We start from the raw sequence: 27,097 nt of genomic DNA on the forward strand, positions 1-27,097 counted from the left end.
GGGGCCTAAGACAACTCACTGTCCCTAATTTCGGCGACATTGGAAAATAAATGAGCCTTTTATGGGCCTAAAATTTTAAATCGAGAGATAGGTCTATATGGCAGCTAAACCCAAATGTGAACCGATTTGAACCAAATTGAAAAAGGATGTCGAAGGGCTTTACACAACTCACTGTCCCAAATTTCGGCGACATCGGACAATAAATGTGCCTTTTATGAGCCCAAAATTTTTAATCGACAGATCGGTCTATATGGCAGCTAGATCCAAATCTGGACCGACCTGGGTCCAAATTGAAGAATAATGTCGAAAGGCATAACACAACTCACTGTCCCAAATTTCGGCGAAATGGGACAATATTTGCTCCTTTTATGAGCCCAAGACCTTAAATCGAGAGATAGGTCTATATGGCAGCTATATCAAAATCTGGACCGATCTGGGCCAAATTGAAGAGGGATGTCAAGTGGCCCATCAAAACTCACTGTCCCAAATTTCAGCAAAATCTGATAATAAATGTGACTTTTATGGGCCTAAGACCTTAAACCGGCGGATCGGTCTACATGGGGGCAATATCAACAGACAGACGGGCGGACATGTCTAGATCATGTTAGATTTTTTCGACGATCAAGAATATATACTTTATAGGGTCGGAAATGGATTTCGATGTGTTGCAAACGGAATGATAAAATGAATATACCCCCATCCTTCGGTGGTGGGTATAACAAGTAAAAACATACTAAGTTCGGCCTTGCCGAATCTTATGTACCCTCCATCATGACTTTTTCAATATACATATGAGCAACATCAAGTTATTGACCGATATGAACCGTACCTGTCATGACTGTTAGAAATCGTAGAAAAATATCACCTCCATAATTTCAGGAATATCGAGTAGGAATATGGCGGCAAGGGCCGGCCGACACGGGATAACTATGACCACCACACAGGCTGGAACTTTGAGCTCCGACTTGTGTGGTGTCCATCGTTATCACGGGAAGCTTAGCTGCAACATAAAATATTCACAAAGCCACATGGCTGTCAGCCGATCAAAACACGAGGAATCAAATGATTCACGTTGTGATAGATGGAAGGCACTCATCCAGCATGTTAGATGTACGATCGATTCGTGGAGCGAATATAGATTCGGATCATTACCTTGTTGCAGCAAAGGCTCGCAACCGTTTGAACATGGCGAGGAAAGTACGATCTGACACTGCACGAAGGCTGGACATTGAAAAGCTGCAAACACAACAGATGGCAGCGGTATACTCCACTCGACTGACCTAACAGCTTGATGAAACTACTCCTTGTTCCGATGATATAATGGCACAAACCATGGCCCACCCAATGGAAAGTCCCGCGAAATCCGTACTTAGGTATCGGAAGCCTCTCCAAGAAACCCATGGTACGACCTAGAGTGTCGAGATGTTTCTGAAGCCAAGAATGCGGCATATAGAGCAATCCTGAAATCAGTAACAACTCGCCAGATGACAGAGAGGTATCGGGAGAAAAGGACAGTGGAAAAACGACTATTCCGCATAAAGGAAAAGGAAATGGAAAGACATGAGTGTGAGCGAATTGAGATGTACAGAAGTCAGAATGAAGTCCGGTAATTCCACCAAAGAATTAAACATTAAACTGGTAGTTTGATTGCAGGCACATTCTTTCTGGTAACTATGAGCACCACACTGGTTGGAACTTTGAGCTCCGACTTGTGTGGTATGCTGAGGATATAGAAAGAACATTTTTCCTAACTGCTAGTGTCTGGCGTTGGCGGCGAAGAGGAAGAAAGAGGAACCAATTCCTGATGATGGTATAGAATACTCACCTCTTAGTCAGTATAGCAGTGAGCCGACTGAAGAACAACAAGGCAGCAGGAACCAACGGGCTACCCGCTGAACTATTTAAGATCGGAGGCGAAACGTTGATAAGGCGTATGCATCAGCTTGTCTGCGCAATCTGGCTAGAAAAAGGCATACCCGATGATTGCAACCTCAGCATCATATATCGCGTACACAAGAAGGAATGTGCCAACTACAGAGAAATAAGTCTCCTCCTCATCGCGTACAAGATACTTTCGAGCGCACTGTACGAAAGATTGAAACCTAAAGTCAAAGAAATAATTTGGCCCCATCAATGCGGCTTTAGACCTGGTAAACCAGACCAGTTATTCACACTGCATAAAATCCAGGAGAAGACCCGAGAAGGACAGCTCAACTCTTACCATCTCTTTGTTGCCTACAAAGTCGTTTTCGATACCCATATACGCTCAAAGGTATTTTAAACCACGTCTGAGTTTGGTATTACTGCAAAATAAATAAGACTCTGCAGGATGACACTTGCTGATACCCGTTCCTCAGTAAGAATAGAAAAGAATCTCCGAACCCTTCTTATTATCGCTTATCGTGTGATCTCTTATATGTCCTGGTAGAGAAGATTATACGAGATGCAGATGTGAATAGATATGGCACACTACTAACAAGAGAACACATGCCACTCGCCTATGCCGACGACATTGATATCATAGGTCGGTAACCGGAAGTAGTTACTGCAGTCTTTGAAAGAATCGAGAGAGAGAGTCAGTGAAAACGCGTCTGGCAGTACATAGAGAGCCGTAACTGAAACGTATGACACCAGTTTTGAGATAAAGCGAAGAATAATTCCGTGCAAACAGATGCTACTTTGGATTAAGTACACAGTTCAAAAACGAGACCACCTCTCGACAGACGAAGATTACACTATACAAGACACTGATACTACCCGCGCTGTTATATGGTTCTGAAGCATGGGTACTTGTGAAAACAGATGAGGCAGTGCTTGGAGTATTTGAGAGAAAAATTCTTCGTACAATATATGGACCAGTTTGCGTTAATGAAGAATATAGGCGTCGTATGAACCACGAGCTGTATAAGCTGTATGACGACGATAGCATAGTTACAAGTATCAAAATACATCGGCTGAGTTGGCAAGGTCATGTTGTGAAAATGGGTCAAGAAGGTCCAGCGAAGAAGTCTTTCAAAGGCAAACACGGTGGAACACGCAAACCGGGAAGACTAAAAGCCCGATAGAAAGACCAAGTAGTGGGAGACACCTCGAGACACCTCGAGACGCTTGGAACGCTATTCTACGTTCGGCTAGTGGAACAAATGTTCTGTCATAGCCAATTAAAATAAATTATAATATCAGGAGGTAACCGTAGCGCAGAGGTTAGCATGTCCGCCTATGACACTGAACGCCTGGGTTCGAATCCTGGCGAGACCATCAGAAAAAAATTTTCAGCGGTGGTTTTCCCCTTCTAATGTTGGCAACATTTGTGAGGTACTTTGCCATGTAAAACTTCTCTCCAAAGAGGAGTCATACTGCGGCAGGCCGTTCGGAATCGGCTATAAAAAGGAGGCTCCTTATCATTGAGCTTAAACTTGAATAGGACTGCACTAATTGATATGTGAGAAGTTTGGCCATCGTAGCGCAGAGGTTAGCATGTCCGCCTATGACGCTGAACGCGTGGGTTCGAATCCTGCCGAGACCATCAGAAAAAAATTTTCAGCGGTGGTTTTCCCCTTCCAATGCTGGCAACATTTGTGAGGTACTATGCCATCTAAAATTTCTCTCTAACGGACTGATTTACACCATACATGACACAGTTGTTGGAAGTCAATTCTCCACGGCATGTGCAAAATTTCAGCCAAATCTGATAAGAATTGTGCCCTCTAAACGTTCAAGAAGTCTAACCGGGAGATCGGTTTATATGACAGCTGTATTAGGTTATGAACCGATACGAAGCATTCTAACACAGTTGTTAGAAGTGATACTAAAACACCACATGCAAAATTTCAGTCAAATCGGATAAGAATTGCGACCTATAGATGCTTGAGAAGTCAAGTTCCAAGTTCGGTTTATATGGCAGCTATATCAAAACATGGACAGATTTGGCCCATTTACAATCGCAACCGTCCTATACTAATGAGAAGTATTTGTGCTAAATTTAAAGCACCTAGCTTTATTCTTTCGAAGTTAGTTAATTGTCATAAGGATCAAGAATTCATATACTTAGGCGCATATTTCGAGGCGTTACAAACGGAATGACGAAATTAGAATACCCCCATCCTATGGTGGAGGGTATAAAAACTAAAACTTCTACTGTTCTCAAGTACTAATTAAAGTAGCAGGACATGCTTTTTCTTCCATTGCTTAGCACTGAAGAATTAGAAGTGGTCAGCCATTATTGGCTGGCTTCCCTATATATAGCACACGATGCATAGATGCTGCCTTTTAGCCTTAAATTGCTGGTTGAAGCTGCTTCTGCAAGGACAAATAGCCTCAACAATCCGTATCAAATTTCGAGCAAATATGTTTAAACTGCAATAACTTTGGATGACAAATGACAACATTATTGCAAACTACCCAAAATCTGACAAACATATAGAACAGAGCTGATGTATCAGCGTGTCGTCTTCGGCCTTAAATTTGAATGGGACAGCTCTCATTGATAATGGAATGTTCAGGGGAAACTTGCATTTGTATAATAGATGCGGCAGGGCTGAAGGTATCGCGCATTAACTCTTTCCAGGAGAAAGACATCCATGAGGATTGTCACTCCTTCAGTTTCAGCTGTGGCTAAACTATTGATATCGGTGCAAAGTGATTAAGGGCGCTTTTCTTATCAACACCAGCTGTAAGTTGACGATACACGGTTGATGTTGAATTGATCTTTTACGAAATCCTTTTATTGTGTTTTGGGTCTCTCTCTCTCTCTCTCTCTCTCTCTTTTATTTTGGGTCACAGTTTTTGTAGCATGTTTTGGGTCTATTGAAATTTTGTTTACCATTTTGATGTTGCCAAAGCCTCTGCCAACATAGTGGTTGGTTGCCTAGAATTTTTTTACACTTGGATTTTTCACTTTTTTCTTTCTCTTCATTTTGCATGTCATTGTTGTTGTGGTGCGCCAAAAACCACATTTGTGACAAAATTTGGCACTAACGGCCCCTGGCAGGGCAAAATTGACAGACCGAAAGACAGACGCCTGACTATTCTCGCTTAGTCTCATTTCGATTCGCATTAAATCGATTTGATACAAAGCGAATGTTTTTGATTGTTTTGCAGTCAAGCGAGGTGTTGGTGGTGAGTGGCAGTGGCACAAGGTGATGAAAGCACAAAACACCGGTAATAGGCCAAAATTTTTGTGGGTGCCGTTCTACATTGGCTTAGTCTAAATATTTGTGTTTACGTTTTTTAACGTTGGTTCGTTTGTTTTTTATTTCTATTTGGCCAGTGAACACTTGAATTGCCATGAAGTATAAATTGGATTATGGCGTTTGATTCGTGGACAACAATTTGTGGTGTCGGCTTGGATTGTTTTTGTGAGAGCAGGCAGAATTCAACAGGTGTCACATCATTGTTGCTATTGTTCGAGGAAGCGGAAACATGATTTGTTCTGTTTTTGTTTTTTTGGAAATTCAATCCAGAGATTATCTAGATTTCAATTTAAAGTTGATACAGCCAATAAGCTTAACACAATTGAGTGAGATTTTTTTGGTTTTTATAATTTTAATAGTTAGGAAGAATTTAAATACGACTTGTGTTAATCCGCCAGATATCTATAAACCACATGACAAAACGTTTGATTGTTTTAACCACCCCCATAGGATGTGGGGTTATGACAACTGCTGTGTTTTAGTTACCAGTCTGGCGCATTTGCTAGCTTATGGATAAATAAAACGCTCTTCCCGATAAATGGTTTGCACTTTAACGTTGGCATCACTGACACCACATCTGAAATAATTAAATATCATCATCATAAATGTGATTTTACTAAAATCCTAAGCAATTTTGCCACTTCAGAACAAATAATCAGTGAAAAAATATGTTGCGCTCTTGCTCTTTTAATTTTGTCATTCAAATGATGACAACACATCTTTTAATAAATGGCGATAGGCAGCGGCGATCCGAACCTGATGGAATATTTCCGGCGTTACCACAAAAAGTGGCCGACTATCTGGAGCCTCATCTGGCCACTATTTTCACAGCGTGCCTAGGACTTGTATATGCTCCACAAGCCTGGCCGGAGGCAAGGTTGATATTTATATCCAAGCCCGTCAAGGCAAGTTATGCGACACCAAAGGCCTACACACCCATAAGCCTTGCGTCCTTTACACTCAAGACCATGGAAAGTATTGTGGAAATCATGATAAAAAGGAGGACATTCAGCGAACTGCCCTGCACGAGGTTATGCATAGAATAGAAGAATCCTTAGATGACAAAACGTACACCCTGGCGGTTTGCATTGACATCGAGGGGGCGTTTAACCATATGCGGACCGACACATTGATCCAATTAGACCAGTACCGGGTCCTCAGAGGCTGGATTAACCATATGCTAAGCAACAGGTGGTAAAATAGCGGGTCCCATGGCATAACTATAAGGGAGAAAGTGGCAAATGGCACGCCACAAGGGGGTATTTTATTGCCACTACTTCGGGTGACCACCATAAATGACCTATTACGGATGCTGACTGAGGAGAGATATGAATCCGTCTGCTATGCAGACGATGTTATAATACTTCTAAGGTGTAAGGATCCAGCTATGCAGAAGGGCCGAAAGGGTCTTGCATATGGCATATGACTGGGCTAGACCCAGAGGAAGACGAACGAGGGCCAATTTGACGCACCACGTTTCCTCAACAAAACGATTTCGATATCTGACAAGGCCAAATACTTAGGAGTAATCTTGGGTTCGGAAACTTAATTGGAAATGTCACAATTCATGAGCGTACTGCGATGGCTCACAGATTTTGGGCAATATGTAAAGGGGCCGTAGGCTCGAAATGGGGCCTGAATCCGAGAATTGTCCCCGTGGCTCTACAGGAGCATGATTAGACCAATACTTAGTTACGCTTCAGTAGTTTGGTGGACTGCTATGGAGAAAAAGTGCAACATAAGGACCATACAACAGGTTCAGAGAACATGTTGTCTTGGCATAGGTGGAGCGATGAGGACCACGCCCACTAGGACACTGGAGACTATTCTAAATGTTCGACCCATTGACATACAGATTAAGTGTGAGGCTGCCATTGCGGCTTTGAGACTTAAGGCGATGAGAGAATGGATTGAGGATGGGAGCAGCTCATACCATCGCGGTATAATCGAGGCGACAATAGGAAACCTGGAAGGAAGGGAAGAGTGCGAGGAACGGATGCCAGCGGCACAGTCTTGGATTAACGGATCCCTAGTATTGCCATCTGGAAAATATGTTCCACGAATGGATGAAAGCTAGAGGACATAGTGGGCCTGGGGGTTTACATAGAGAACTCAGGGACTGAGACCTGTTTTAGACTGCCTGACCATAATAAAGTCCTGCAGGCCCAGATCAGGGCGATCGCGGAATGCGTGAGATGGTGTGGTGCTAATGGGAGGACGTCGAGTGTGAACATCTTTACCGACAGTAAAAGTAAAGTATAAAAACCAGGTCGGTAAGGTCACAAACGGTCTTGAATGCCGCAGTGCGACACTTCTTCAGAGAGAAGTTTTACATGGCATAGTACCTCACAAATGTTGCCAGCATTAGGTGGGGAAAACCACCGCTGAATATTTTTTCTGATGGTCTCGCCAGGATTCGAACCCAGGCGTTCAGCGTCATAGGCTGACATACTAACTTCTGCGCTACGGTGGCCTCCATGTAACATTGGGAAATAGGGAAACAGTCGGAAGGGCGAAAATCCTATGGGGTGATCCGAATCGGGAGACAAAGAGAACAAAAATATTAGTTGTTTTAGCCACATGAGCAAGCTTGTTCCGGTATCAAAGGACAGATCGCCGCGTTAACATAATGGCAATTGGTTATTTGAAAGCGGCAATAACTCGAGCATCAAAGGCACTCAGTATTTATGCATTGGCCGGTGCCGCCCGGTCCCTCTCTGAAGATGCATTCAATGACATAACGGCCTCTTTAGCATGAATCTAATTATAACATATTCTAGATTAATGTATTTCTGTTTAGTTCCCCAGTGTATGCAATTCATAAAGTTACTGTAAAAATATATATTAATTACTATCAGTCTACGTTGGTAGGTAGACTTATACCCGACTCGATACTCTTTCTTTTATAATTCGGAAAAGAATAATTTCCGCAGCATTTTTGGAAAACTCCCCGGAGGCTTTTTATACCCTCCACCATAGGATGGGGGTATGCTAATTTCGTCATTCTGTTTGTTACTCCTCGAAATATACGTCTAATACCCCATAAAGTATATATATTCTTGATTGTCATGACATTTTAAGTCGAACTAGCCATGTCCGTCCGTCCGTCCGTCTGTCTGTCGAAAGCACGCTCACTTTCGAAGGAATAAAGCTAGCCACTTGAAATTTTGCACAAATACTTCTTATTAGTGTAGGTCGGTTGGGATTGTAAACGGGCTATATCGGTCCACGTTTTGATATAGCTGGCATATAAACTGATATGGGATCTTGACTTCTTGGGCCGCTAGAGGGCACAATTATTATCCTATTTGGCTGAAATTTAGCATAAAGAGTTTTGTTATGACTTCCAACAATTGTGCTAAGAATAGCTCAAATCGGTCCATAACCTGATATAGCTGCCATATAAACCGATCTGGGGTCTTGACATCTTGAGCCACAAGAGGGCGCAATTATTATCCGATTTAGCTGAAATTTTGTACAACGGCTTCTCTTATGACCTTTAACATACATGTCGAAAATGGCATGAATCGATTTATAGCCTAATGCAGCTTCTCTATAAACCGATCTCCCAATATTACGTCTTCAGCTACTAAAGTGCGCAATTCTTACTAGATTTGGATGAAATTTTACACAATGACTTCTACTATGGTCTCCAATATTCAGATCAATTATGGTCCGAAATGACCCATAACTTGATATTGTTCCAATAACATAGCAATTATTTTCTTTTATCCTTTGTCTGCCTAAAAAGAGATACTGTGGCAAGAGCTCGACAAATGCGATCCATGGTGGAGGGTATATAAGATTCGGCCCGGCCGAACTTAACACGCATTTACTTGTTGTTTTTAAGGAGTGACCATGGATCCAAACATAAACCTCAAATTCGTGTTCCAGAAGTTTTACAAATGTGAACCATATTGCATCGAAATCGAGGATGCGTCTTAAACAACGCGGTTTCCGCAAAAATTTTTATATAACATTTGCATATTTTCAATATTTTCAGTTAAATATTCGGAAATTTCAACCATTTCTTTATTTGGATCAATTAAACAGTTAATTGGAAATTTCCGAACTTTTTAATAATTTTTTTATTGAATATGTAACTTTTTTAATTGAATTTTTCAAACACTTTTTCCAAAAACTGTGGTTGATATAATCGTTTTCATGAGTGAAGCAGTTTCAATTAAAACATTATTTGCGTCAGTTATTTTCCTGTTCGTGTTATTAACAGTGTTACACACGTTCGTACTCGTTTTGCCGTGCTCCTGCTTTTTTCAAGTTTTTTACCACAAACCTGAATTGTTAGATCACTTAACACCCAATCACAATTAGTTCGCGCCGCGGGTGATTACCTGGACGTGAAGTTGTGCACCTGGTGTGTCGTGAATAATTTACAATATATAAAACATTTTGTCACAAAACAGAAAACTATTGGCAAAAGTAAATATATATTTTTACGATAAACAACAGGGACAGACAATTATATTCAGCACAAAACAAATCATCTGTTCGTGTCTCCCATAATAGGGGCAACGACAGTGCTGCCAAGTTCGTATCACAGTTTACCATATGATACAATGAACAGCATTGCCATATATAACCACCAAAGTATTTGGCAGTTATTTTGAAAGTAATAGGGGAAATGGAGGACACTTCGTCCTCCGCCACTCCAAGAAATAGCATTAGCTGTTTCAGAGTTTCTAAACTTAAAGAGCTCGAGCAAATTAATGTAGAGCTCTTGGAAAAAGTTAAAACACTGGAGAATGTTTGTAATCAACTCCACCAGGAAAATGTATCCCTAAGAGCACAGTTTGCGGAAATTCAAACAGCAAACCAGAACCTCTCTATCAATGAAGATGTAATAAATATGGAAGATTCTAGCGAAAATACAGGCGTCCATGCCGAAAATAATGTTGTCCAGCCAACCGTGTACCTAACGGACGAGGAGGAATTAGCTAGGGAAACTGAATGGATCCTCAAGAAAAAGAAGAAGAGCCAGAAAAGGTCCAATACCCTGACACAGCAAACTGACGATGAAGTCTCTACTACACCAGCAGTCCAAGAGATGCCTGCTAAAACACCAGAGAATGCGGAAACCGCCGAGCCAAGGCCCCCCACAAGGCCACTTCGCCCACCACCTATTATAGTAAGTGCTGTCGAAAATTTCGGAGAACTTCGTAATATAATTAAACCTAAAGCAGTGAAAGGCTTCATTGCAAAGCAAATAAACAAACACTCCCAAAAAATATCTACCTTTGAAGTCAATGACTACAGAGAAGTCACAAAAGCCCTCAATGAGGCTAATATTCCATGGCATTCCTTTGAAAATAAGCATGAAAGACCTATTCGCGTTATTGCAAAGAATCTACACCATACATGCGACCCCATCGAAATTATTTCGGACTTGAAAGCTCAAGGTTTCAAAATTTTGAATGCTTTCAATAAGACCCACTTCTACACAAAAGATCCGCTAGATATTTTTATCCTAAGTTTTGATCCTACTGAAAACTTAGATAGTATTTATAAAATAAAACATATTTTAAATACTGTTGTTAAAATTGAAACAATAAAATTACCAAAACACATCCCACAATGTAAGAACTGTCAAGGTTACAACCATACGAAGAATTATTGCTCGAAACAACCTAGATGTGCCAGATGTGCCGGCAAACATGAAACAAAAAACTGCGAAAAACCTACTGTGTTCCTTCCTAAATGTTGTAACTGCGGTGAGCAACATCCGGCAAGCTATAGAGGCTGTATCGTAGCTAAAGAACTACAAAAACTGCGCAACCATAAACAGAAATTACAGAAAACCCTGCAACCTCAGCCAGTCGAAAATCTCTCACAAGCAATCCCGTGCACTTCCGCCAATACAGTATCAATTCCACAAAGAATTCAACCGCAACAACAACGTCCAAGTCAATCATACTCTGCAGCAACGAAATTAAATAGTACACAGCAAGCAAACGCAAGTAAGCCCAATTACGAAAACACACTTAGCAAAATCTTGTCTAAATTAGAAGCCATTGAATCCTTCAATAAATCATTAGACATGCGTTTAAGCATACTAGAAGAAAATTTCTTTGGAACACTTATACAAACGTAATGTTATCAATGTTAAAAGTGATGCAATGGAATGCAAACGGTCTACTGAGGCATAAAAACGAATTAGAATTCTTATTAATAGAAAAAAATATCGACGTGTGTCTAATAAGCGAAACACACTTTGTCAAAGACTCCTACCTAAAGTTAAAAAATTATGATATATACCACACAGTTCACCCCAGTAATAACTCAAGAGGAGGGAGCGCGGTCATTGTTAAAAGCTCGATCGAGCATTGGCTCGAAAATAAGATAGGTGTACAGGAATTTCAAGCTACAACGGTTACAATTATAGTAGACAAATCTCCGTTATCTATAACATCTGTATATAGTCCACCGAGGCACAACATAAAATCCAAACAGTATGAAGAACTTATTAACGCACACAAACATAAGTTTATGATGGGAGGTGACTTCAATGCGAAGAATATCCAGTGGGGCTCTAGACTAACTACGCCTAAGGGCAAAGAACTCTACCGTGCACTGCAGCATACGGGTTGTGCAGTAATTTCAACTGGCAAACCTACTTATTGGCCCACAGATATCTCGAAAATTCCTGACGTGATCGATTTTTTTGTAACTAGAAAAATCGAACGAACCAAACTTATAATAGAAGAAGGTCATGAACTAAGTTCTGATCACTCTCCGATTTATCTGACGTATTCGAGCCAACCTAATGTTAAACAATCCTGCGCCGTCTTAACTAATAAGTATACAGACTGGGACTATTTTAAACATCTCATTACGAACTCAGTTAAGCATTCACCCATTAATAGCAAGGAAGACATCGAAGAAGAAGTAGACGTTTTCACAAAAATAATTCAATTAGCTGCTTGGAATAGTACACCGAAGGTAATTATCCCCCAAGGTGCAACGGCATACCCCCAATATATTTTAAATAAAATAAAAGAGAAAAGAAAATTAAGGAAAAAATGGCAAATAACACGATCGCCACGGGACAAAAGAAGGTTAAACTGTGCTACAAAAAACCTGAGCAGATTGACAAAAAAACACAACAATCAAACCTTTCACAATTACTTGGCAAATTTAAATCCAACCATCTATTCTAATTACTCCCTATGGAAAGCTGCAAAGAATAAACATAGACCAACACAACAAAAAGTTGCAATTTTAAATCATAACGGCCAATGGGCAAAAAGCGATATCGAAAAAGCAAATACATTCGCCCACGTTTTAAGATCTACCTTTTCAAATCCGTCACCAATAATTACCAACAATAACAATAATTCTTATCGAGATACTTCCTTTGAACCATTTGAAAAAATTACAATTAAAGAAGTATGGAATGCAGTGCAACAATTAAAAAACAAAAAGTCTGGAGGATTCGATCTTATAAAAGGAGATGTCTTAAAACAATTACCTTACCATGGCTTTGTTAGATTAACGACTATTATGAATGCTGTTTTAACACATAAATACATACCAACCTGTTGGAAAGTTGCCGAAATAGTGATGGTACAAAAGCCAGGGAAAAATCCGCATGACCCCAAATCATACAGACCAATATCTCTTCTTCCGGTAATTGGAAAACTTTTCGAAAAGCTTTTCTGCAAAAGGCTGGAGTCAATTGTCTCGACAAGGCATATAATACCCAATCACCAATTTGGATTCCGAAAGAAGCACTCTACTATTGAACAGGTTCACAGAGTTACCGATACCATTGAAAAGGCATTCGAAAATAAGAAGGTTTGTTCAGCTGTATTTTTAGATATCTCTCAAGCGTTTGACGGCGTCTGGCATAATGGACTTATAAACAAACTCAGAATGCTGCTTCCTGAAAATTATAGCGATATCCTCACATCGTATCTGAGAGATCGATACTACAGGGTACGGTACGAAAATGAATATTCCGAACTGCACCCCATACTCTCAGGAGTCCCACAGGGCAGTATCCTAGGCCCTATTTTATATCTTATCTATACTTATGATATGCCTCTAAACGAAAACTGTTTCATAGGAACTTTTGCTGATGATACGGTCTTGATGTCTTCAGGTTCAAGCTCAAAAGAATCAATAACTTGCTTGCAATCTGCCTTAAACAATATATCTAATTGGACCAAAGAGTGGGGACTAAAACTAAATAGTAATAAATCAGTTCACGTGGATTTTTCCAAGGTACACACTAGAAATACACCATTATACTTAAACTCTGAGCAAATACCAGTAGCAAACTCCGCAAAGTACTTAGGATTTACCCTAGATTCAAAGTTAACATGGAAAGATCATATTAATAAAAAGAGGGATGAGCTAGATATAAAATACCGTAACTTAAGCTGGCTAATTGGAAGAAACTCAGTCTTATCAACGGACAACAAACTTCTGATCTACAAACAGACGCTAAAACCTCTGTGGCAATATGGCATACAACTTTGGGGATGTGCTTCAAACAGTAATATAGAAAAAATACAAAGGTTCCAAAATAAAGCAATGAGATCAGCTGTCAATGCACCATGGTTTGTCCGAAATAGTGACTTACATCGAGATCTTAAAATGAAAACTGTAAAAGAGGAAATCTCTAACCATGCTCAGAAACATGCAATGCGGCTCCAGCAACATACTAACCCTGAGGCCCTAAAGCTGCTCGATTATTCTAATCAATTCAGAAGACTGCAACGATTCAAACCCCATGATTTGTTAACACGCTTCACAGGATAGAAGATAGATAGCATATTACGTAATAGAAATAAATTATCTTAATTCAAATATTTTGTATTAGGTTAATCTAATTACCCAATTATTTTTTAGTACGTCTGCATCAAAACTACTAGTTAGTCACTTTGTAATTAGAGACTAGTTGTAGTATTACTTTAAGCATGATACCTATTCAATAAATTTGCTTAAAAAAAAAAAAAAAAAAAAAAAAAAAAAAAAAAAAGTTATTTTCCTGATTGAATCCGATTTTAATTTTTTTTCTGGGTAATTAAAAATGGAAAAAATTTGAATCACGAGTGTAATTGAAAAAAAAAAGTATTCAACTAAAAAATGATTGAATCAATTAATTTTTTTGATTGAAAATGATCTTATTCTCAATTAAATTTGTAATTGAACTTTTTTTGCGATGTTTTATCTGTGTATTTAGAACGCACAACACGTCAATTACTGGCTTAGGTGTATATCCATATTGCCAGGGGGATTAACCTCCGTATTCTTTTTTCAGTTATTTATACCCTACACCACCACTGTGGTACAGGGTATTATAACTTAGTGCATTTGTTTGTAACACCCAGAAGGAAGAGAGATAGACCCATTGATAAGTATGCCGATCGACTCAGAATCACTTTCTGATTCGATTTAGCTATGTCCGTCTGTCTGTCTGTCCGTCTGTCCATGATAATTTGTGTACAAATTACAGGTCGCAATTTTCACCCAATCTTCTTCAAATTTGGTATGGGAATGTTTTTCGGCCTAGGGACGAAGCCTATGGAAATTGGAAAAAATCGGTTCAGATTTGGATATAGCTCCCATATATATGTTCGTCGAATTTGCAGAAATACAGCAATAAAAGAGTCATTTGTTAACCGATTTTCTCGAAATATGGCAGTAGAGATTTTCTTATAACTCTAGGTGTCACTGGTGAATTTTAAAGAAATCGGTTCAGATTTGGATATAGCTCCCATATATATGTTCGTCCGATTTGCAGTAATACAGCAATAAAATGGTCATTTGTTAACCGATTCTCTCGTAATTTGACTGCAAGAATTTTCTTAAGACTCTCAATATTATTGTTGAATTTCATAGAAATCGGTTCAGATTTGGATATAGCTCCCATATATATGTTCGTCCGATTTGCAACAGTACAGCAATAAAATAGGTAATTTTTAGCTGATTCTCGAAATTTGGAAGGAAGGATTTTCTTATAACTCACGATATTACTGGTGAATTTCATAGAAATCGGTACAGATTTAGATATAACTCTCATATGTATATATCGCTCGATTTTCACTCCTAGATCCACTGCAAGCGCATTTATTGACCAATCTTCCCAAAATTTTGTACCACGCTTTCCTCGACGACTTCCACAATATCCATAAAGTTTGATCGAAATCGGTTCAGATTTAGATATAGCTCCCATCTATATGTTCGTCAGATTTTGGGTAATTTGTTGTCATTTGTCAACCGTAGTTATTACATGTTGAACATATTCGCTTTGCTCGAAATTTGATACAGTAGTTTTAATAACCTATCTGAATACATCCGCCGAGGTCCATCAAAGTTGGTTCAGTATTAAATATAGCCCCCCCCCCTTTTGTATTTATACTACACCGCCGACTTTTGCCTTTCCTTGCTGGTTTTCTGTTGAAAAAATATTTTCCGATTTCCGTCGAAGCACTACAACCCTGGTCCAGAACAAAACAACACGTGACTTTAAATTTCTTTTACATCGGGCCCAAGACCTTAAATCGAGCAATCGGTCAGTGTGGCAGCCTTACTCAAATGCTGTCCGATCTGAACCATATTCGGTGCAGAAGTCTAGGACTCTTATAAAAATCTTTATTCCATGGCAACAATATCCAAATATCGAACGATTTGAACCATACTCTGCAGGGATGTTGGGGAGTATAATTCTTCCAAATTTCAACGAAATCGATTAATAAATGAGTACACAATCCTCTATCGGCAAATCAGTCAATTTGGCAGCTAGCTATACCAGATTTGAACCGGACCTCATTCGGCAAGGACCTCGAGGACCCAAAGGCTCTAGTTAAAGGCCATATTATATAAAACATATATATGGGGGCTACATATATCTAAATCTTGACGGACTTTGATAAAATTTAGCACACGTCAATAAAACACCTCATTCAAAATTTTATAAAGATCAGATCAAAATGGTGGCTTCTATAGCCTTCAAAGCTCATATCGGATGAAAGATATATATGGGAGCAATATCTAAATCTGAACCGATTTTAATGAAATTTTAAACACGTATTGAAACGTCAAATAAAATATCTCATGCAAAATTTTGTTAAGATCGGGTCAAAATTGTGGCTTTTAAAGCCTTAAAAGGCCATATCGGATGAAAGATATATATGAAAGCTATATTTAAATCTGAACCGATTTTCATAACATTTTGCACACGTATCAAAACGTCAAATAAAAGATCTCATGGAAAATTTTGCAAAGTTCGGACTAAAATTGTGGCTTCTATTGGGTTGCTCAAAAAGTAATTGCGGATTTTTTAAAAGAAAGTAAACGCATTTTTAATAAAAATTAGAATGAACTTTAATCAAATATACTTTTTTACACTTTTTTCTAAAGCAAGCTAAAAGTAACAGCTGATAACTGACAGAAGAAAGAATGTAATTACAGAGTCACAAGCTGTGAAAAAATTTGTCAACGCCGACTATATGAAAAATCCGCAATTACTTTTTGGGCAACCCAATACTTACTTACTTCCCCACTAAAAGGGCGATGGTAGTTTGCAATCAGTCCACGTTTTCATCATCTGTTCAAAAACAAATGCCCTTTCATGATGTACGCAATTTCACAGCTCGACTAGTTTTCGTTAAAATTGATTAGCTTAAAAAACATCATTATCCTAGATTTTGCAACAGCCACTTTGGATCATGACTTATATTATCAAACAGTTTTCGTTTTTTATTGTCCCCACTTTTAGTGTCATACCTCACAAAGGTTCTATAGAAAGTAAACTCCCAACATCATCACCCCATCAAGGACCATTTCACTTAAGCCAATACATTCGATAAAGCTCCAATGTCTGTATATGCTAAAGTGGCCAAAGCACCTTTTTTGTTGGGGTAAACAGGGAGATGCAATTTTGCAAAGTTCGGACCAAAATTGTGGCTTCTATAACATTCAAAGGCCATATCGGATAAAAGATATATATGGGAGCTATATCTAAATTTTAGCCGATTTTTGTACACGTATTGGGACGTCAAATAAAACATCTCATGCAAAATTTTGTAAAGATCGGACCAAAATTGTGGCTTCTACAGCCTTAATAAGACATATCAGATGTAAGATATATATGGGTGCCACGGACGTAGACAGGGGGGGCCCTCGGGCCCGAGCCCGAAAATGATTTTGTCTACAGAAAAATATTAAATTAAATTTATTCTACACAAAAAATTCTTGAACAGTTTTTATAATAACAAAATTTTATATTTTAAATATTCTAAAAAACAGCATTTCCATGAGCCGCCAGGGCCGCCTTAATATTATTTTTTTAAGGACAAAAATGGTACGTTTAGTACCACAATTGGAACTTTTTGGTGCGATGTTTGTTAATTGAGATAGAGCTTAGAATTTTAAAATTTAGGTACACTATGGCAACCTAAATTGGGATGCCAAAAGAGTTTTTCGACATTTAGAAACAAAAAAGGAGCAAAAATAGTACGAAATGGGTGAACTTTGCATGGGGCGAACGGGCAGAGCTAGGACTTCGACATTTCGCTTAAATGATTGTTGTTGCGAAATATACCCCCTTTTTTTCGCAACAACAATCGCAATAGAAATAATATTAAAAATATTAATGGAAACGGAAGAAACTTACATTCAGTACCATATTTAGTACCATTTCATAGTTTCTTAACGGATTGAATCAAATATAAAATGTTGAAACCGTACAAGGAGTGGAATAAAAAGTATTCAATTGCTGTGTTTGGTACTATTTAGTACTTTCTTTATAGATTTTGTTAATATTCGCACATTTTGGTACTAAAACGTACATTATGGTACCTTCTACTACAGCTCAGCTACAGCTCTGAAATTTGGAATACAGTTTCATCAAGGCACTATTTACCGAGCGACAAGAAGATTTTTTAGATATTCTTTCATTTTGGTTCTAAACCGTACAAAGTGGTACTTTATTTACAGACTGAGCTACATCTGTGAAATTAGAGATGCAGGTACGTCATGGCAGTTTGTAACGGATGACTTGAAATTTTTTTTTGAAATTTGTACATTTAGGTACTAAAACGTACAAAATAGTACTAAAGATCTCAAAATCTCACTCCTAAGAATTGCTGACTTTTGACAAGCCAAAATATGACGGGAAAAATAGTTGTAATTGGTTTCAGTAGTCTACTTTACGCCAATCGCAATTTCATTACCATATCTATAGGCAGCTCTATTCTTGGGTAGTTTTCGTCGTTAAGACGAACCTAGGTACACGGAGCAGCAGCAAGAGCCGTTGTATACCATTCGAAGCCATTAATACAACTTTCGAAAGATACGCTGTATTGGCAATCAGTGGAAAATTCTGCTCTGACTTTATGACCTTATGTCACCGCCGTGTGTCAGTTCCTGCATCCAAGAGCTACCACAATTTTCAAAGAAAAAAAATATATAGGCAATTTTCAATTTTGAAAAAATGTGGGGTCCGTTTGCATTCTTGCAGTGACATAAGCACTGGCCGGCCATTAAAAAACAAAAATCAATAAAATATTATTGAAAATATTTCTTGTAATGTGATGTGCTTGAGCTGATGGTTGGGGCGGCCTTATTAGAAACCCCATAAATTCAACCAACAAAGCCTGTGCGCATAAACAAAATAAAATTTTTGAAAACGGAAAAAGTGGAAGCATTAAATGAAACATATTTGTAAATGCGAGAGTGCTTTCTTGCCAACTGTTTATTGAATAAATAAAAATGTTCTATATTAGGGTGGCGGTGAAAGTTAAGATGTCCTCAGCAAATAAAATTCGATTTACTCTCAAAAGAAAAAATATGCCATTATATATCGTGCGACAAAAGAACAACCTCTAATTTAGCCTTGTCCAGGTTTGCCTTTCTACACCCTTTCCTGGGGATTTAATTATTATAATCGCCACCCTTATGTCCATTATTTACGTTAATACAAAATAACAAACACAATATGTAATGGCCGGCACATGATTCAATATCGAGAAGGAAACAAAAATATTCCCCACGAAGAGATATTCCCTGGATTGTAAAAAACAGTTTCCAATCAAACACAAACGAAAAATGTTGGTCAAAACATTTGCATTGCTGGGTAATGGATTTAAAACTTTATAACACTTTTAATTTCAATTTCTTAAATAAAAATTTCAGCTATCCTCAGCATCCTGTGCACATCAAGTTGCCGGAATATTGATTGTAAAGAAGGAACCAGAATAAGATGCAAGGAAAAGATTCAGAATCAATGCTATTTTGAAAGGCAAAGATCCTGTTTTCGACATTTTGCCACCAACTGTCACATGGAGCTGATGGCATGCAAATCAGGCAGAGGTAACATATGAGCAGTAGCACAAAATACGAAAATCCCAATTAAAAAGCTTCTCACATACTCTTTCATTCTATTTTAGAGTATGAAATATGGCCCGAAAAATTCTGCAAATCTGTGCAATTTTTGTGCCAAGAAGAAATCGATGAATATCATTGGCCCCCAAATGATTTGTATCAACAGATTGTCCATATCCGAGATAATGCCACCAATCAATTTGAATTGATGCTACGTACTGATGGCCAACAATAGCCATGAACATTGAAAAGATTCCTTTTTCATTTTGTGGGAGATTTTATCAACAAAAACGAAAAGCCAACGTTTTGATGAAATTCTTTTATGATTTGGAAAATATCATAAATTAAAAATTTTTTCTTGTACACAATGAACGACCAAACGTGTATTTCAACAAATTCTCTTTGTGAAATACCAATCAAAATAATAAACAACAAAAATAGATGTTTATACTGTATTAAATAGCTGGATTTTGTTTCTTTTATTTTCCGCCAAACGCCAGAAACGAATATTTATGATAGCGCCTCATTGACATAGAAGAACATTTCTGGGGGAATTTCTATGTGGGAGGCAAGCTGCTTAAGGAATATTTGGTTTTGTTTGTTGTCTTCGGGATTGAGTGACAAATTGTTTAATTGAATTGTTTACGTTTTGCACTTTAACTTTCTTTTGGCCAAAATTTGAACCAAAGAACTAGCTGACCCGGGCCCGCTCCGCTAAAATTGGATATCAAATGCGTTTTCTAATCTCATTTGAACTCCTTATTGCAAAAGTCAGCAAATATGTCCGGTTTGGGGTATTGGCCCTAAAAACTATAAATATTTAGTTCCACTCTCTTTACGACCCAAATTGTCGTGGTGAACAAATACGTCCTATTTGGGGGTTGTTATGGTGGTGGGAAGTCCCCTAGACAGTTGGTTCCTAATGTCGATATCAGAAACGTGGTCTACTCCCAAATACCTTTAATTTGAGTCCCATATTTCCATAGTCGGCAAACATGACCGGCTTGGGGGTGTTTTGAAAATATATATCGGATTCGTGCTCTACTCTAAAAACCCTCTTACTTGAGCCTCATATTGCAATAGTCTGCAAATACGTCCTATTTGGGTGGTGTTGTGGGTGTGGGGTGGGCCCATAGACACTTTTCCCGAATATTGATATCAGATTTGTGCTTTACTCTCAAAGACCTATCATTTGAGCCCCATGTGGCTATGGTCGTAAATGTGTCCCCTTTGGGGGATGTTTTTGGGGAGAGGCGGCCCCCTTAACACTTGGACCCATATTTGGAAATCAGATTTGAATTCTACACTAAAATACCTTTTATTTAAGACCCATATTCCCATGGTCAGTAAATAAGTCCTGTTTGGGGGGTGTTTTGGAGAAGGGGTGGACCCCCAGAAACGTGGTCCCACATTTGGATATTAAATTCGTATTCTACTCGAAAATACTTTTCATTTGAGTCCCATATTGCCATGGTCGGTAAATATGTCCGATTTAGGGGTATTTTGTGGGTTGGGGTGGTCCCTCTAGCACTTGGTCCGACAATTGGATATCAGATACGTTTTCTTATCTTAAATACCTTTTATTTGAGTCCCATATTGTCGCGATTGGTCTAAATATATGTTTGGTAGGTTTTGGGGTGGGGCGGCCCCCTTAGGTACCCCATCCGAAATTTGGATAAAAAATTTTTATTTTTAGGGTACTATATGAAAGCACACAAAATTTCGCTTAAATCGCACCACCCATCTCCGAGATCTGGCGTTTCTGAAAATTAGGGTAAGGGGAAGGGTCCGCCCCCCTTCAGATTCCAAAAAAATGTAGTACCCTATTTTCACCACGGGATCATTATGCACAATCTTTGAAAATTTTATGGAAATCGGTTCAGCCGTTTCTGAGTCTATAAGGAACACACAAAGAAACAAACAAACCTACAAAGAAACACAAATTGAGACCATCGTAAAATTTTCAGCGGTGGTTATCCCCTTCTAATGCTGGCGACATTCGTGAGGTACTATGCCATGTAAAAACTTCTTCTCAAAAGAGGTGTCGCACTGCGGCAAGCCGTCCGGACTCGGCAATAAAAAGGAGATCCCATATTATTGAGCTTAAATTTGAATCGGACTGCACTCACTGATACATGAGAAGTTTGCCCCTGTTCCTTAATGGAATGTTCATGGGCAAATTTGCATTTTGCATGAGGACGGTACGTCCTCATATTCGTGTTTGCCATTGAACATCCTATTTCATTCCATAGCTACATGCTATGGAATGAAATCAGACAGGTTCTCAAAGAAGTGGGAACCTAATGTGGAACTCCTTCTTACTGTTAGCGTGGGACACACATGCAGAAGGAGTTCTATAGTCACTTCTTCATCAATATCCTCATAGCTTCTGCAAAAGTCGTTGCTGGCAAACTTCAGTCTGTCAGCATGTTTTTCGATTAGACAGTGACATGTCATAACGGACACAGTGACTAAGACGTCTGTTCTAGCCAATGACAACAAAGCGCTAGACCTCTTCAAGTCCAGATTAGGCCGCATAGTATTGAAATGCTCACATCCCCTCTTTGTGACCATCTATAATTCGTTGTCCTTCGGGCCTAGTCCTGAAAACTTAGCTTACATGTCGCTAGAGGCATACCCACAGATATCAGTATCCCTTGAATGTGTAGGGTAGTTCCTAGTCTCGCAAGCTCGTCCGCTTCACAATGCCCTAGTATATCTCTGTGGCCCGGCACCCAGAACAGGTGAATTTTGAACTGTTCAGCCATCTCGTTGAGAGATCTGCGCCTGATACACACTGCAGTGGTCGGGTAATCTTTTCGATATGACCAGTTCTAGATCTTTAGAGTACACCCCAAAGCTCACCTGGTCGTTTAGTTTCGAACCATCCATATAGAAGTCTAAGCAACTTCTGTTACCAGAGATACCACAGTTCCAATCGGTTCTATCAGGAATAGTGGTACAGTACTTTTTATCAAAAAGCGGCTCAGGAATGGTGTAACCTACACTGCCTGGAACATCGGATACTGTGTCAAGGATTACACAGTTTTCGTAGTCGGCACGTGACTAATGAGAAAGCTCCCTAAACCTCACGGCAGTGGTCGCTGCAATTTGGGTGCATCAGATGGTATCGTCCTCAGTGCGGCTGTGGTGCACAAACAAGGCATCCTTTGGATCCAGTTAAGTATCAAGCAGTAGGTGGATTTTTGAAGCGCCGTCCACCAGACCATAACACCATATAGCCTTATAGGTGTAACCACTGCAGTTCATACCCAATGCATGACACGCGGTCTTAACCCCCAACTTTTAGCAATGGCTCTCTTGCAGGTGTATAGGGCAAGAGTTGCCTTTTTTGCCCTCTCCAAAATGTTGGATTTGAAGTTCAATTTCCTGTCCAGCAAAACACCCAAGTATTTTGTGCTTTCTGTAAATGGAACATTCTCTGGAGACCAAAGGAGACAGGTTCCACTGTAGGCAACTTGTATCTCCTGCTGAAAAGAACCACTTCTGTCTTGCACGAATTTATACCTAGACCACTTTTGGTAGCCCACTTTGCTGTTGCACGTAGAGCTTCCTGAAGTATATCTCTTAAAGTGCTGGGAAACGTTTCCCTAACCGCAATTGCCACGTCATCAGCATACACGACCACTTTTATGCCTTTTTCTTTCAGAGACAATAATATATTGTTAATGGCTATATACCAAAGTAGAGGAGACAGTACACCTCCTTGAGGTGTTCCTCTGCTAACCCATTTTTTATAGATCCACAGATCCCAATCCTGCCGTAATGCATCTTTTAGTAAGTAAGTTATTAATAAACTTTCTTACAATAGAGTTGATGTCTAGAATGTCCAACTCCTTCATGATTGACATCGGTTTTACATTATTGAAAGCACCTTCAAAGTCAATGTCAATGCTGTTGGGGTAAGGTAGTTTTAATTATTTCTTAAAATTTCTAACTCCATGTTGCGCACCACACCATAATGTCAACGAATACTGAGCGAATGGTGCGAATCATCTTTTATTTTTAGTGTGTCAGCTTTCATTTTGTTGCTTGTGGTGTAACGCCAATACGGCGCAGATCGGTCCAAATTTGAAATCAGTTGCTATTTATACCGATCTCACGATTTAAGTTCTTGGGACAATTAAAGCACGTTTATTACTCGATTTCGCTGAAATTCGACACAGTGTACTGTGTTGGGCTCTTCGACATTCGTGTTGAATTTGGTTGAGATCGGTCTATATTTCGATATAGCTGTCATTTACATAGACCGATCTCGCGTTTTAATTCTTAGGCCTGTATAAGGTGAATTTTTTAACCGATGAGTTATGTTAGACCCTTACAGAGCCTTCCTAAATATGGTGGAGATCGGCATATATTTAGATATAGCTGCTATGGGTTCATACATGAAACATTTTTCACCGAATCATAACGAAAGGTGGTTGATATATATAACCGACGTGGTGGGAATCCAAAGTTCGGCCCGGCCGCATAATGCATTTTTACTTGCTTAACTTACTCTATCACAATCAATGGAGTTTTCTTGTTATTAGTTGCAAAAACTGAATTTTGGTTTACAGTTTTATAAAAGGATAAACTCTTCCCATAATAATCTAAATAAATATATTTTTATTGACATATTTCTTTAACTTACGAAATTGCACATGGTTGTAAGGTTTATTACCTGTAGAGAAAACAGAAAGAAAAGTATATGGAAATTAGTAAAGGATAATCTAAAATTTGTTTACTTTAAAATGCTGCTATTTAAAGAGTAAATAAATAGAAAAACTTTTGGCAAATTTCCAATTCGTATCCATTTTTATTCCAATAATTCTACCTCTGGCATACAACAATAGGAGGAAAACAAGAAAAACAATCCCAAGGCGTTTATGTATATACATATATGACGCGTGATAATCAATTTTCTAAAATGCAATCGATATTGCCTATGCCAGAGGTCTAATTTTGTCTTCATAATTGCAAGCAACGCGAAAACCGTAAACATTTTAAAAACATTTTTTTAAAGTATAAACATAGTCAATGCGAATAAATGCAGATAAAACTCGAAGAAAAGCAAAAACCCGGGCGGAGCGAACTTAAATCATACCCCCCATCTCCGAGTCTATCTACAATTTTTATGATTAAACTTCAGCATGTCATTGGAGGCCACCGTAGCGCAGAAGGTAGCATGTCCACCTATGGCGCTGAACGCCTGCCATCAGAAAAAAATTTCAACGGTGGTTTTCCCCTCCTAATGCTGGCAACATTTGTCAGGTACTATGCCATGTAAAACTTCTCTCCAAAGAGGTGTCGCACTACGGCACGCCGTTCGGACTCGGCTATAAAAAGGAGAAACTTGAATCGGACTGCACTCATTGATATGTGAGAGGTTTGCCCCTGTTCCTTACTGGAATGTATTGCAGTTTGCATGTCATATTGACGATACAAATGTAAACAAGTAAGAGCGTACTAAGTTCGGCCGGGCCGAATCTTATATACCCTCCACCATGGATCGCATTTGTCTAGTTCTATGCGCGGTATCTATTTTTAGGGAAACAAAGAATATTGAATAAGAACTGTAAATGAATGAATGCTGAACATTGTAGAAGTCATTGCATAATATTTCAATTTATTCGGATAAGAATTGCGCCTTGTAGGGGCTCAAGAAGCAAAATCGGGAGATAGGTTTATATGGGAACTGTATCAAGCTACTGATCAATTCAGACCATAATAGACGTGTATGTTGAAGGTCATGAGAGAAGCCGTTGTACAAAATTTCTAACAAATCGGATGACATCTGCGCCCTCTAGAGGCTCAAGAAGTCAAGATCCCAGATCGGTTTATATGGCAGCTATATCCGGTTCTATGCCGATTTACGCCATACTTAGCACAGTTATTGGAAGTCATAACAAAACATCTCATGCAAAATTTCAGCCAAATCCGATGAGAATTGCGCGCTCTAGTTGCTCAAGAAGTCAAGATCCAAGAACAGTTTATATGACAGCTATACCAGATTATGAACCGATTTGAATCATGCTTAGCATAGTTGTTGGAAGTGATACCAAAACATCACGTACAAAATTTCAGTTAAATCGGATGAGAATTGCGCCCTCTAGAGGCTCAAGAAGTCAAGACCCAAGATCGGTTTATATGGCAGCTATATCAGGTTCAATACCGATTTGCGCCATATTTATCACAGCTGTTTGAAATGATACCAAAACACCACGTGCCAAATTTCAGTCAAACCGGATGAGAATTGCGTCCTCTGGAGGCTCAAGAAGTCAAGACCCAAGATCGGTTTACATGGCAGCTATATTGGGTTTTAAGCCGGATTGAACCATACTTACCACAGTTGTTGAAGGTCGTAACGAAAAACCACGTACAAAATTTCAGTCAAATCGGATAAGAATTGAGCCCTCTAGAGGCTGAAGAATTCAAGATCCAAGATCGGTTAATATTGCAGCTATATCAAAACATGGACCGATTTGGCCCATTTGCAATACCAACTAACCTACACTAATAAAAAGTATTTGTGCAAAATTTCAAGCGACTAGCTTTACTCCTTCGATAGTTAGCGTGCTTTCGACAGACAGACGGACGGACGGACCGACGGGCATGGCTAGATTGACTTAAAATGACATGGCGATCAAGAATATATATACTTTATAGGGTCTTAGACGCATATTTCGAGGTGTTACAAACAGAATGACGAAATTAGTATACCCCCATCCTATGGTGGATGTAAAAAAATGGTGGGTACAAAAATGTTTACATTTAGCCAGATTTTTATTTTGAATGCGTAGTTATTGAGTTATGGGGCGGATTAATATCTGCACCCTCTCTTCGACCTAAACTAACCTCACCTGTTGAGTTATAGGGTAAAAGACTAAACTGACTCACTTTTATATTTTAGTCCATTTTATATTTTAGTCCGGCCTCTGCCGCCCGGCCTCTAACAGTGACTCTCCTTTCGGTACAGCTGATTGTCCGCGACTGCTGTTGCAACTACTCCGCACGGAGCATACCACTAACCGCAACCTGGGGACATGCCCGGCAGCTCACAGCGAAGCTTTTTGTGACAGCTATGAGCACCACACAGATCGGACCTCGAAATCCCAGCCTGTGTGATATTGAGCTGAAATTTGGCAATTCCAAACTCAGGTTAATAATGGTACATTTTTAATTGAATTAATAGTGGTGGGTACCCAAGATGCGGCCTGGCCGACCTTAGCACGCATTTACTTGTTATACCCTCCACCATAGGATGGCGGCATATTAATTTCGTCATTCTGTTTGTAACTCCTCGAAATATTCGCCTAAGATCCCATAAAATATACAGCTTCCCTATAAACCGATCTCCCCTAAACGGCCCAATTCTTATTCGATTTTGCTGACATTTTACACATAGACTTCTACAGTGGGGGGGTAGCATAGCAATTCTTCTCTTTTATCCTGTGTTTGTCTAAAAAGAGATACCGGGAAATAACTCGACAAATGCGATCAATGGTGGAGGGTATATAAGATTCGGCCCGGCCGAACTTAGCACGCTTTTACTT

General features: G+C 39.1%; 2 protein-coding genes across 14 annotated transcripts in view; one reads left to right on the top strand and one right to left on the bottom strand.

The window, feature by feature from the left end:
- LOC106082465 (supervillin) overlaps positions 1-27,097 on the bottom strand; it is a 927,162-nt gene that overhangs the window by 529,057 nt on the left and 371,008 nt on the right. For 2 of the 13 annotated variants that reach the window (XM_059360295.1, XM_059360294.1), the window contains exon 3: positions 24,196-24,225. The exons of the other annotated variants lie outside the window; for them this stretch is intronic. In XM_059360295.1, the coding sequence (XP_059216278.1) occupies positions 24,196-24,225 (30 nt within the window). The remainder of the gene's footprint in view (positions 1-24,195; positions 24,226-27,097) is intronic. 13 annotated transcript variants of the gene reach the window in all.
- Positions 18,838-19,954, top strand: LOC131994080 (uncharacterized). Its single transcript, XM_059360299.1, has 3 exons — positions 18,838-19,293; positions 19,353-19,529; positions 19,607-19,954. Exons 1-3 carry the CDS (start codon positions 19,266-19,268, stop codon positions 19,774-19,776), a joined length of 375 nt encoding a protein of 124 aa, XP_059216282.1. The 5' UTR covers positions 18,838-19,265; the 3' UTR covers positions 19,777-19,954.

The sequence above is a fragment of the Stomoxys calcitrans genome, chromosome 1, assembly GCF_963082655.1.
Source record: "Stomoxys calcitrans chromosome 1, idStoCalc2.1, whole genome shotgun sequence".
In the NCBI taxonomy this organism is placed as follows: domain Eukaryota; kingdom Metazoa; phylum Arthropoda; class Insecta; order Diptera; family Muscidae; genus Stomoxys; species Stomoxys calcitrans.

Excerpts from the sequence above, each read along its gene's own strand:
- LOC131994080 (XM_059360299.1), top strand. The coding sequence starts at position 19,266 with ATGTTGGTCAAAACATTTGCATTGCTGG. Across the intron at positions 19,294-19,352 it reads CAAAACATTTGCATTGCTGG|CTATCCTCAGCATCCTGTGC; the intron begins GTAATGGATTTA and ends TAAAAATTTCAG. Across the intron at positions 19,530-19,606 it reads GGCATGCAAATCAGGCAGAG|AGTATGAAATATGGCCCGAA; the intron begins GTAACATATGAG and ends ATTCTATTTTAG.